General features: G+C 34.6%; 1 protein-coding gene across 1 annotated transcript in view; it reads right to left on the reverse strand.

The window, feature by feature from the left end:
- Positions 1 to 14,255, reverse strand: part of XRCC4 (X-ray repair cross complementing 4) — a gene marked incomplete at its 5' end in the record, with an annotated part of 250,536 nt that overhangs the window by 159,545 nt on the left and 76,736 nt on the right. The window contains 1 exon segment of the mRNA NM_001280398.1: positions 195 to 361. Coding sequence (NP_001267327.1) covers positions 195 to 361 — 167 coding nt within the window.

The following is a 14,255-nucleotide window of genomic DNA, read 5'->3' on the forward strand; positions in this document are numbered from 1 at the left end:
CTAATGACATAATGTATTAATGTATTCCTATAATATACAATAGTGACGAATAATTTCGTTTAATCATATTCAGTTAAGGTAAATATATATGTGCTAATCCACATATATTGGAAATTTACCAATCATTAACTTAAAGCTATAACAACATAAAGAGGGCTCCGTATTTTTATACCACAAGCAAACTGTGTACACACCGTCCTTGAACATCATTCCAATCTCTCAGAAGCCTTTCATTTTCTTTCTGCAGGTGCTCATTTTTGGCTTGATTTTCTGCAATGGTGTCCAAGCAATAACAAATAAGTTCTCTAATGACTTCAGCTGGGTTTTCAACTTTCTCTAGGTTGAAGGAACCAAGTCTGAACTAAAATGAAAGAAAAACATGGTTAATTTGGGGAAAATATCAAGATTGAGAAGCCTGGTTTTAAGCATACACAATTTCTTCTGAGAATAAAAAAGTGTAAGAAGGATTTAAATACAATGCATTTACAAGATATACAAACAGTGAGCAAAAAAACTGGGCTACTACCTAAAGTTTCTTACTTGATCATATAAATCAACATATAGCCCAAGAATAATTTTTGTAAGTGGTAAGTCACTCTTCCATCTCCTAGCAGAAAAGAAAGCAACATAAATACTGTATAAGCTTACTACCATCTGTTTGCTAAAGCCTAATTTTAAGTCTCTCTGCTCAGAATAAGAAAAGGAATTATATATGATAATTTTAACTCTAATTTCTGTTCATGTAAATGCTAAAATGGAATAACTGACCTTTTATTGAAGAAAGCTCAAAATTTTGTTATAGCTAAGAGAAAGGTAGAGTTTTAGGAAACTAGTAGCTACACAGTAATTACTCTTTTATCTAAAGACAATAATTTATTACCATAAATTGCCAATAATAAAGTTAAGTGTCAAGCTTTAGTACTTTTGCATAAAGGTAAGAATCTTAAAAATACCTTAATTCCTCTACTAGGGTACAGTTTAAAATAAAATACTCAAATAGTTTTAGTACACTTATGGAATTCTGAAGGGAACACAGGTATTCCCCATTTGGCTGATAAGGATGCTGAAACACAATGATTAGTAATAATGATTATATTTATCCTTAAAATTATTATAACAGATAACAAATTATGATGATTATTATTCAGTTACCACATCTTTTGGTTGAAGTGTAACTCAAGTGTAGCAAAAATATAAACTAGGATAAATCTTCACTGTAAGAGAACTATTATCATATCCACATTATAGATCAGTAAACTCAGGTTCAGAGTAGTTATCCAAGTTATTGAAGGGGTAAAGTCAAGATTCTGCTATGCTATGCTGTTGTGCTGTTTCTTGGTAAGAGAGTATCCCAACTAGACAAAAAGTAGGGGAAGAATTAGGTTAAGAACCTACACATAATTCCAAAGAAAGATGCTGGTAGCACTGAGTCCGTAGAAGAGTAAAATGAAAATTGTTTTTGTTTTTGTTTTGGGTTTTTGTTTTTTGCCTCCTAGATTGTGAATTTCTATCACGCCATTTATCTGATAAGAATATTTCCAAAAGGTATTGCTTTTAAAAGAATATTTCTATAAATATATTACATACAGATTAAGAAATATTTAATATGGTTGAGAATTCTGAGACAAATCTTTATTACACAATTTACAAATAAAAGCAGACTTCACTTAGACATCCACTGTGAAACTGCATTCGTACAGTTTGAAAAAGCAGTTGCAGTTTTCTCATGCAATGAAATATGAGTCCACTTAACAGGCATATAAGCTTAAATAAGAAAGTTTTACCTATATAAAGAATAAATAAATTGAAAGTAAATTTGAACAGTTACCTTTTGAAACCTCTCTGAGTGTAAATATACACACAAAGTTAAAGGAAAATGTCACCTGGCCGAGCACAGTGGCTCACTCCTGTAATCCCAACACTTTGGGAGGCCAAGGCAGGTGGAGTTCATCTGAGGTCAGGAGTTCGAAACCTGCCTGGCCAACACAGTGTTATAAAGACAGTGTTTAGTCTTTACTAAAAATACAAAAATGAGCAAGACATGGTGGTGCACGCTTATAAGCCCAGCTACTCAGGAGGCTGAGGCACAAGGATCACTTGAACCGCGAGACACAGGTTGCAGTGAGCCTAGATTGTGCCACTGCACTCCAGCCTGGGCGATACAGCGAGACTCAGTCTCAAAAACAACAACAACAACAAAAACAAAAAAAGGAAAAAAAAAGTCACCTACAGAATATTATTGTTTTGAGTTGATACAAAGCAGGAGAAAAAAATAAGCTTACTTTATTTTAGACAATAGGTTACAATAGCAAAACATAAACCCACAAAGTGGTTTTGTATTCTTTTATTATAACAATTGTCAGGTAACTTTGAGAGAAGTGGACATTTTTAGAAATAAAAAGTTTTTTTTAACATTTGAAAAGTTTCAAAATGCCAAAAGGATAAAGAATTCATCCCACACTTTGATCCTGAAATAAAATAATCAGTAAAATACAAATGAAGAGATAAACAAGTCCAGCCCTCTACACTTCTATCTCAGATGACAAAGAAAGGACTAATTTTAAATCACTAATAACAACTTCTTTCAAAATATCACTCAAACACACTGATGAAAAATTCCAAAACCCTCTTAGATCTTTTTGCAGCTAATCAGTGTAAAATAAACATGAAATGTCATTTCTTCTTAAAAGTATACAACTTTTTTTATATCTATTTTCTAATTATTGTCACCAGTTTCTAGTCCTTCAATAGATAAGGACATCTGTTATTCTACACAATAAAAATAAACTAAAAGTATCTAGAAATTTAATCAAAGAAAAGGATTTTACTTGAAATACTCAGATTAATTTTTTTTTTTAATTCTCAAAAGTATTTGGCCCATATACACACGGTTCATAGCCAGGAGCAGGAGGCACTCTTTCACCTTCACTGCTGCTGTTCTAGGCTGTGCACATTACTACAGATGCAAGGGGCCACGTGCCTAGATGCACTGGACTTCAAAAAGGGCCTCATCAGGCTTAATGAGTTGAGAAGTATAAAATATTTCTGTGTTCTACCTCTACACCCAGTCCATCTTTATTCTGTCTCACAACAAAAGAAAAGCAGCAATTTAAGTATCATTTTAACGCCAGCAAATTAGCACAAAAGCTATATCGTACTGTTGTGTCAATTTTTAAATTTTTCACTCCAGTTTCTAGTTTGACATATAAGGTTACTGTCACAGCTGTTCTTTATTTATCAGTTCTGTCACTTCAAAATAATCTACAGTATAAAACCATGACTTTGAATGGTACAGCACAGTCAGAAACCACATATAAAAGACATTTTGAGAGCATGTCTCTTCTGTTAGAAACAGATAAAATTAAGAGTTTTTTTCTAGTTAGTTCTCAATTTTATTAATATTTAAGAGTACACAGATCTTGTTAAGAACCTCAGTCTATCTATAATCTTCTAAGAGTTTAAGCTATGTCTGCATTTCTCTATGTAAAGAAGTTAAGAGCAATTAACTTTTAAAATATTGATAATCGGCCAGGTGCGGTGGCTCAAGCTTGTAATCCTAGCACTTTGGGAGGCCGAGGTGGGCAGATTGCCTGAGCTCAAGAGTTTGAGACCAGCCTGGGCAACATGGTGAAACCCTGTCTCTACTAAAATACAAAACAAAATTAGCTGGGCGTGGTGGCGTGTGCCTGTAGTCCCAGCTACTCAGGAGGTTGAGGCAGGAGAATTGCTTGAACCCAAGAGGCAGAGGTTGCAGTAAGCCAACATCACACCACTGCACTCCAGCCTGGTGACAGAGCAAGACTCCGTCTCAAAAAAAATATATATATATATAAAATATATACGTATGTATACATATATATAATATATACATATACATATATGTATATACATATATAATATATACGTATACATACATATATACATATATGTATACATATGTATACATATATATAATATATACATATACATATATGTATATACATATACATATATGTATATACATATATAATATATACGTATACATACATATATGTATATACATATATGTACGTACATACATGTATATACATATATGTATGTATACGTGTATATATATATAAAGAATCATAGTAGATTTCACTAGTTGACTCTTAATAGTTATCATTCTAAGTGATAGAATAAATACTTTTAGCTTTTAAAATTTAATCCGCATTAAAAATCATCAATTTCAGAAAACACATACATTTTCTTTAGCCAGGGGTTTGTCTATTCCGGATATCTTTTTGTCAACCCTTCAAGTCCAAGATTAAATGCCATACTCCCTTACCATCACCTCAAAGCCCAGGCCAAGTTCTTTTTAACTAAGTTAGCCTATGTATTAGTTGGTCTTCACACAGCTGATAAAGACATACCTGAGACTGGGAAGAAAAAGGGTTTAATGCACTTATAGTTTCACATGGCTGGGGAGGCCTCTCAATCATGGCAGAAGGCAAGGAGGAGCAAGTCACATCTTACACGGATGACAGCAGGCAAAAACAGAGCTTATGCAGGGAAACCTGTTTTTTGTTTTTTGGGTTTTTTTAGACAGTCTCACTCTGTCACCCAGGCTAGAGTACAGTGGCATGATCTCGGCTCACTGCAACCTCTGCCTCCTGGGTTCAAGTGATTCTCCTGCCTCAGCCTCCTGAGTAGCTGGGATTACAGGGGTGGGCCACCACGCCCTAATTTTTGTATTTTTAGTAGATACAGCGTTTCACCATGTTGGTCAGGCTGGTCTCGAACTCCTGACCTCGTGATCTGCCCACCTCGGCCTCCCAAAGTGCTGAGATTACAGGCGTGGGCCACTGTGCCCGGACACTCCTGTTTTTAAAACCATCAGATCTCATGAGACTCATTCACTATCATGAGAACAGCACAGGAAAGACCTGCCCCTGTAATTCAATCACCTCCCACCGGGTTCCTCCCATGACACACGGGAATTGTTGGAGTTACCATTCAAGATGAGATATGGATGGAGACACAGCCAAACGATATCAGCCTACATTGGCCTCTCTAGTCTTAATATTTCAGTCTCATACAATGTATTATTCAGTTATATCCTGCTTATATTTTTCTTTGGTTGTTTCAGAAATGTAGTCTTTCCCTTTAGACTTCAAGCTTTTTGAGATCTGGGACCCTCTTTTCTATTTCTTCCATAGCCTCCAAATTATCTTTCAAAGCTCTGGCCCATACTATGTGCTTGATAAAATTTTGATTATTTATTTATTGTAATAATCCTCATTAAGAAACTATAACTACAATAGGATAGGTAAGGGATTTGGGCAGTGATTCTGTCCAAATAAAGAAATAAAGACATGACAGGGTTATTTATTGATTAGTACAATTTAAACAAAAAGGGCACAGTTAAAGATTGCTTAATAGCACTTAATGCTATCATAATACATAGATTTGAAAATAATTAAACAGATGTTTTTTAAAGAATGTATAGTTATATACTCAGTTTTCAGGTTCTTTTAAATGGCCACACAAATAAAAGTATCAGTAAAGCATACAAAATAAATACTATGAATAACTTAATTCCTAGAGAGTTAATTGTGGCCATTCTAAGTGTTTCTGAGGAGAGGAGATTATCAAGGTGTGATTTGATATCCTGTTTAAAATATATCCACTAAAGGGTTTCAGTTTCAATATATTATCAAAGTAGACTAAATAAACTTGCAGAATTAAAGTTCATTACTATCCTGGGAACCAAGATGTGGAACTAAAGGAAAATGAAAAATAAAGGTATCTTGATGTTATTACTAGGTGAATAACGGCCAGATAGAATCTCATTTTGTTGCAGTGAGTGCTTTTAAATTTATTCACATCAGAGAAAAATTTAGCTGTATCAAGATATATGTATACTAAAAACAGTAGTCTATCCATTACAGTTTATAATGCAGAATATTGTCTATTGTAGATATATACACAGTTGCATATATATAGTTGTGATACATAGTTGTAAAATTCTAGTAATATAGGAAATTGATCAAGATATGTTTAAAAAAAGGTGACTGAACTGTATTACCTTGACCTAGCTATGTTCCTCATCAACTACAAGTTGATCAACTTTTGGTTGTAGTTTTGAATCAACTACATGTGTCCTAAGTCTTTATATCCTGAACTCTTCAGTTTAGTGACTTTCTAAAATGTTTACTTTTTATTTTATTTTTTTGAGACAGATTCTCGCTCTGTCACGCAGGCTGGAGTGCACTGGCATGACCCTGGCTCATTGCAAGCTCTGCCTCCTGGGTTCAAGTGATTCTCCTGCCTCAGCATCCCACGTAGCTGGGATTACAGGTGCCTGCCACCATTCCTGACTAATTTTTGAATTTTTAGTAGAGACGGAGTTTCACCCTTTGGCCAGGCTGGTCTCGAACTCCTGACCTAAATTGATATGCCTGCCTTGGCCTCCCAAAGTGCTGAGATTAGAGATGTAAGCCACTGAGTCTGGCCTGAAATGTTTGTTTTAGATTTAAATAAAGAACATCACAAATGCACCTCCTAAAAGGGACAGTAACATATCTCAGTTGACAACTGCTCACACTGATCTTAAAAGGTAACTGGAACTGAGAAAAGGATACTGATAAGGACTCCTTCTAAAAAGATAAGAAAACTATATTTGTAAAACTACAAATCTCATCTTCCCAACTACAACATATTATTGCCCAAATTTCTTAGAACTAATAAAAAATGCTTATATATCTCAAGCTGATCATATAATCAAGCTCCATGTATTTTGGATCTTACAGGTTCTTAAAATCAAAATGCAATAATCTAGGGGTGAAAAGTATGCAAAATTGTAATTATTGTGCTACAAAAATTATAAGCATTTTAAGGCTACGCTATACGATTTAATATTTCAAGTGTGTCATCTAAGAATTCTTATTTAGGTCTTAATAATTGCAAAAGTCATAGTGGGAATCAGAGAGTTCTTGAGAGCAAAAAAAAAAAAAAAAACTCCACAAAAGTCTACATAGTACAGAAATCTCAGAAGTTGGCTTTACATTGAAGGGCTATAAATATTCACGCTATTGTTGTCTTAAACAAAGATGATGAGTCTTTTGGTTCATGGACAATATAGTTACATTTAGGGTATATATCCTGGCTTAATTAGGTGTTACAATTAAAAATGAAACATTATATTGTATATGGACTCAACCAGCTAGAAGGCTTTCCCTATAATAACCGGATTGGTCAGAGGGAGAGGGCAGGGGTTGCCTATTATTTGCCTGCTACTTTATTTTTGGTATTAGGTGCTGATGAAGAAATACAGATTTGATTCCTTCTATACAGAATCTTGGATTCCCTGACACTCTTCCAGATCTCATCACAGGTCTCTAGGCATATCTTTTCAGTATGCTTCTCTATTGTCTACTCAGAGGTAAAATAGTATTGTTTCCTGGAATAATTCCTTGGCCCTCTTCTTATTTAACTCTACAGAGGTTGAAAGGGTTATTCGCAATCACAGCTTCCATTATTAAAAATAAGCTGAAAACTGCCAAATCTGTATCTCTAGGTGGGGCCTCCTCTCACTTAGTTCACTGGAGAACTGCTTCTCTCTATCTTGCCCCCACTCTTGCCATGTGACATGCCAGTTCTCCATCATCTTCTGCCGTGATTGGAAGCTTCCCGAGGCCCTCAGCAGGAACAGACACTGGCACCATGCTTCTTGTATGGCATGCAGAACCATGAGCCAATTAAACCTCTTTTCTTTATAAAGCACCCATTCTCATGAATTTCTTTATAGTGACATAAGAATGGACTAACACAGAGGGCAATCATCTTTACTTAAAATCCATTGATTTGAATATTAATTTCATCCAAAAACACCCTCACAAAAACACCCAGAATGTGTGACCACATATCTGGGCACCACAGCCCTGCCAAGCCGACATATAAAATTAACCATCATAGCCAGCAAGAAACTGAGGCCCTCAGTCCAAAAGGCTACAAGGAACTCAACTGTGCCAGTACCCCACTGAGCTTGAAGGCAGATCCTTCACCTTGAGATGAGACCACAAACCCTGGACAACACCTTAATTGCAGCTTTTACAAACTCATGTAAAAGCTAGGACTCCTAGCAATGCCATACCTGGACTCCTCACCCACAGAAACAGTGAGATTAATAAATGTATATGGTTTTAAGCTGCTAAATTTGTGGTAATGTGTTACTCAATAATACATAATGAATACAAATATGCTTTAATTTTACCAATCTAAACAAAACAAAAAACACCCTTAATCCCATATCCCTCTAGTTGCTATTGTCCATTTTTCTGCTCCTGTCATTGCAAAACTTCTCCCAAAATGTATCTATTGTCTGTCCTGTTCAATACAGTCATCACTAGTCACACATGACTATTTAAATTTAAATTTAATTAAATTAAAAAGTAAGTTCCTCAGTCACACAAGTCACATTTTAGTGTTCAACAGCCACATATAGCTAATGGTTGCTGTAGTGGGCAGTACGGATACATCCAAAAACAGGTAAGATACAGAATCTATCATCTCATTCTTTTTATCATCCCAGAAACTTCTGTAGATTAATGTTGATCTATTTCTTTAATTTATGACATCCTATTCTCTCTTGAAATACTCTCCAATGGACAGCAGTCTGGCCTGTGACTACCGTGCCAATCTCATCTCTCACCATTCTCCCTCCCTTTGCTGTGCCCCAGCCACTTGCCTTCTTTCTATGCTTGAATAGGTCAAAATATTCCTGAATGTGGTAGTCAGAATGATGTTCCCCCAAAGATGTCTACAAGCTAATTGTTGAACCTTGGGATGTTACCTTCCACAGTAAAGTGGGACTTTATAAATGAGATTAAGGTTATAATCTTTGAGATGAGAGATTATTCTTCATTATTTTCTGGGTGAGCCCAATGTATTCACATAAATACTTAAAATTAGAGAAACGTTCCTGGCTGCAGTCAGAGGGACGAGCGGTGAAGACACACACAGAGAGATACAAAACTGCTACCGTTAAAAATGGAAGAAGCAGGCCATGAGCCAAAAATGTATGTGGTTTCTAGAAACGGGGAAAGACAAGGCAATGGGTTCTCCTGTAGAGCCTCCAGAACACAGCCCTACTGACACTTTGATGTTTGCTAGGTGAGACCTACGTTGAACTTTATGCCACAGAAGTAAAATATATATTTATGTTATGTTTGGTAAATTTATGTTGTTTTGAGGCACTAAGTCTGTGGTAATTTGCTACTGTAGCAATTGAAAATGAACACACTGAATCAGGGTCTGTGGGAAGCTGAATAGTAGCCCTCCTCCCCCATGTCTGTGTTGTAATTTCCAGAACCTGTGAATATTACCTTATGTGACAAAAAGGACTTTAGGGATGTGATTAGCTTAAAGATCTTGAGACAGGGAGAGAGAATCATGAATTAGCCAGGTGGGCCCAATGTAATCACAATGGTCCTTACAAGAGAAAGGAAGGAGATCACAGTAAGAAGGTGATGTGTGAATAAAGCAGAAATTGGGAGTGATGTAGTCACAAGTTTAGGAATGCTGAAAGCCTCTAGTAGCTGGATGGGACAAGGAAACCACTAAGTGTGTACTACTTTGTTTCACCTTTAACAAAACACTAATAGAGGGTCTTTGCAGATCCTTCCAAGAATGTTCTCCTTAAAATTCACGGTTTTCTCCTTTACTATATTCAATTCTCTGCTCAATATTACTTTTCTAGAGATTTTTTCCTTGGCTTCTTTAACTAGGATATAATCATTCTAGAATCTTCCCAACAGTCCTAAAAAGATATGCCAATAGTACAAGTATTGAGAAACAATATTTTATAATCTTCATAAAAGTTGTGATTATCTGAAATTATCTAATTTGTGAATGTTTATTGTTTTCTTTCCCCACCCCAAGCATAAGCTCTATGCTCATAGTAAGAGTTCAGAAAGTGTTTGTCAGTGAAGTTAATTAATACTTTGTCATACATGCTGCAAGTATTTTTCTGGTTTGGCAATATTACTTGTGGAGCAGTTACATTTTAAAGTTGTTAAGTCTAAAAATAGTTTTGTTTTAAGGTCTTTGCCTATCAAAGAAAGTGATTATTCACCTATATTTTCATTTTTTAATTTCTCTCTCCAAATACCTAACCAATGTTTCTTCACCAGTTATTTAGCAATCTATTCTCTCCTTACTCATATGAAATACCACTATTAGAAATTAAGTATTTATATATATTTAAGTATGCTTTTGAGCTTGCTATTCAGTCTCATTAGTTTCTATCCATTTACCAATAACATGCTGTTTTAATTATTATAGCTTTATACTATGTTTTATTATTAAGAACTATAAACTCCAGCTCTTAATTCTTTTTTCAAACATTCATCATCTAGTTTTACCAAGAACGTCCCATGAAATTTTGACTATGAATTTCAGACAAATCCAAACCAAAATAAACAAAATACAGCAACTTAAAGAAAAATGCTGGTTTCACACATGTATACTTATCAACAAACTCATTAAGTTTTATATATATATATATAATACATACTTTTTTTGTATATCAATCATACCTTAATAAAGTGTTTTTTTTTTTAATGCTGGGCATGTGGTTTGGAACTACACTAATTTTCAAATTATTATGAAAGGAATTAATTTCTTTCCAAAATGAATTACAAAGTAATATTGAATTCCCCCCATTTAGGACCATCATGTTTTTTCATCTAATCAAGATGCCCATAGTTATGTCCTTTGGTTATGTTTTCCATCGTTTACTCTTCATTCAGACGTCCTACACTATAGCTGATAACACTATTAAATAATCTGTAAGTAGAAATATAAATGTAAGTGCCTACTCAGTCTTTTATTATTCTTTTTTTATCCCTTGGTCATATCAAAACAATTATAGTATACGGGAACCTTAGAAATCTCTACGTTAGAATCCCAGTATTGACCTCAATTTATAGTGGGATCCTGAATAAACAACTGTAACCTCTGTATTCAAAGTAATGATTTATCCCATAGGAGACTTCTGAACAATATCTAAAGATGACTGGTGAAGGGTTTTGCAAATAAACCACAACAAAAATAACGTCTATGGGTAAAAAAAAAAAACTACACTCTCGAGTCAGTTTAAATTTGATTTGTCTTTTTAAAATGGTTGATTACTTTAACACAGTAGCATTCCAGAGTGCCTATGAAAGAGAAAAATCTAACTGGGGCTGGGATCACTGTTTGCTGTTGCGTAGATTCTGTTGCTCATAGAAACAGTGAGTAAGCAAATACTGGCCAAAAGTTATAATATGATAAAATTATCATGCTATGGGATACTCAGAAACTATAACTTAATAGAACATAGTGTAAAATATTATGAGTAATTTTCTTCTGAATTTAAACCAGTTTTCCCTGTTTAGGAACAATTAGGTCTCTCATAACATTCTCCAAAAAAACTAAATTAAAACAGTAATTTTTTTTCCTAACTATAAAATTCTAGCTCCTTCCCATTAAAAAATGTCAGATATTAAGGCCAATCTCCACCACCCCTCCCCCATGCAAGTCACTGAACTAAATTTATTTGATGAAATAGCATGATTGGTTAAAAGGCATTATTACACTGACATTAAAAATTTGAAAAAAAAAATTTTCATAAAAACTTACTCTGTTACCTATAAGGCCATTATTATTTATCATTAATGAATAAACTCAAAACTAGTGATCTTTTAAAAATCATAAAAATAAGTATTTTAAAATTCCTAATTAAAATAAAATATCAAATTTTAGTATGTTAATTTTATGTTTGGTTTCTTATTTCTAAGAAATTTTTCAAACCTTAATAATTGTCTTTCTAAACAATGGATTAAAAATTCTGCCAAATTTTTTCATTCAAAAATATTTATTAAAAATTTTTTTAAACTTTATTTACGATTTAATGCCAAACTTCTAAAAATACATTTCAATTCAAAATATTCCCCTGAAAAACTTGTAATATTTACTTTGCTATATAATCTTATTTACCTAGAGACAAGATAAAAACAAATTATTGGTCTAAAAAACATTTTAAAATCTTCAAAGTGTTTTTAATAAGAAAATTGCCCATAAGGTAGTTAACATCTATTAGCATCTTTTTAACATCTATTTTTAATGAGACTGGGAGAAGCTAGGGAGTATGATAAGACGGTAACCATGCGTTTAATTGAATTTTCTTGCCAAAAAAAAGTAATGAAAAGTTAACAATGAGGTAGTTCCAGTTCAGGTAATGGCAAAGTAAGTTGTATTACACTAACCCTTCAAAGATAACAATTATAAACTCTGGACCAAACAAAACAAACAAGCAAAAATCAACAGCAAAAACACTATTTCAAGGGACTGGAAAATCACCAAAAGCAGACAGAAACTGGCGGATACTCAAATAGGACTGGATCCATGTTTACATGGCTTTTCCCGAGAGGACACACTCTAGTCCACATATTGAGTGCTAGAGCTTAGGTAGAAACCACACTTACAGGCTTGATGTGCCACACACACACACACACACACACACACACAAATAAATGAAAAATAGGAGACAAAATGTAAGACGGGGTCATTACAGGAAGCTTAAAATTGACACCGTAGAGTTAGAGGAGACAGAATTTTAAAAGACATAAAAGAAAAAATGTATAAATTAAAAAATGTTTAGACGTGGGTCCACTAAGAACCTAGCACACCAGATTAAAAGAAGATTCATATCAAGATATAGCATCATTAATTTTTGGAAGACTGGGGGAAAAAAGAAGATTCTAAAAGCTTTCAGAGCAATAAAATAGGTTACAGATAAATGATGATGAATTAGAATGGTGCTGGATTTTTATAACAGTGCTAGATACCAGAAGTCAATGAATTAATGCCTTTAAAATGATAAATACGTATTCAGATAAGAAGCTATTTGAGAATATGTTCCATTAGTGTGACAAAATAAACAAAGAAAAGGTAAGAGATGTGTCTTAGTCTATTCAGGCTCTGATAACCAAATACCTTAGACTGGGTTTTTACAAACAACAGAACTTACTGCTCACAGTTCTAGGAGCTAGGAAGTCTAAGATCAAGGTGCTAGCACATTTGGCATCTGGAGAGGGCTTGTTCCTCACAGAGGGCACCGTCTTACTGCATCCACACAGGATGACAGGAGAAACAAAGGGCCAATAGCCTCGCTCAGGCCTCTTTTATAAGAGCACTGATCCCATTCATTAGGACCTGGCCCTCAGTACCGAATCACCTCCCAAGAGCCACACCTCTTAATACCATCCCATTAAGATAAGAAGACTTAACATATGAATTTGGAGAGACACAAACATTCAAACACTGCAACATTGGGTCAAAAAATATTGGAATTCAGTACAAAAGAAAGAAAAACAATCTTCAAAACAATGGTGAAGGGATTTGTATAGATTACCTCATTTCTTCTAGCCTCCTTCCTTTTCCCTGTGTTAATTTTATATAAAGATTTTTGGTGACAGTTAGTTTAATAAATTAGGCTTTAAGTTACACAATATTTAGATGTTTGGTTTTTGGGAGTGTTTTTCCTGAATTAGAAGATAAATTAATACACCAAGAGTTGGATACTATATATTTATTTATGTGAGTGAGCATGAGAGCACCTTCATTTGAAGAAAAAACAGTTGGATCCTATTACGCAGAAGCAGGAAATTGTTATTGCTGTTTCGTATGGAAGTTCAAATATGCAGAGGAGGGTATTAAATATGCTGAGTAGCTGTGGATTGTGCTGGTTATCTCTCAGGCCACAGCAACTATTCTATACTCTGCTCATTAATATCACCTGGTTTTCCCTTCCATTCTGGTAACAGGATACACTAGAGGAGATTACAAAGAAGGATGAGAAAACCAGAGGTTTTCTTCCTGTTTGGGGAAAGGGAGTTGTTTTTATTTTAACATATATCTATCAGCATTACTTCAACAAGGGCATTTTGCTTCAACTTCCTACTTGTTTTGGCTCTCCCAGAATTGCCATATTGCAAACCTCAAAAATATCGATAGGCAGCAACCCCACTTCAGCAGTCCATACCCTGGAGCTACAGGCACATTTGCTGTATTTCTGACTAAGCACCAACAGCCAGGCAGCACTCCCTTATTCAGAGGTCCAAGTTTGAGCTCCACCAGACATCTCCTGTAAGCTCATTGGTTCTGGTAATGCCAATTTTTTCACTTTTGTTCCCACTGCTTTGGTGTGGTAGCTTCTTCCTGTAATCATTAATCTCTGGCTTACCTGTGTTCCC

Source organism: Pan troglodytes, chromosome 4, assembly GCF_028858775.2.
Source record: "Pan troglodytes isolate AG18354 chromosome 4, NHGRI_mPanTro3-v2.0_pri, whole genome shotgun sequence".
Classification (NCBI taxonomy): Eukaryota; Metazoa; Chordata; class Mammalia; order Primates; family Hominidae; genus Pan; species Pan troglodytes.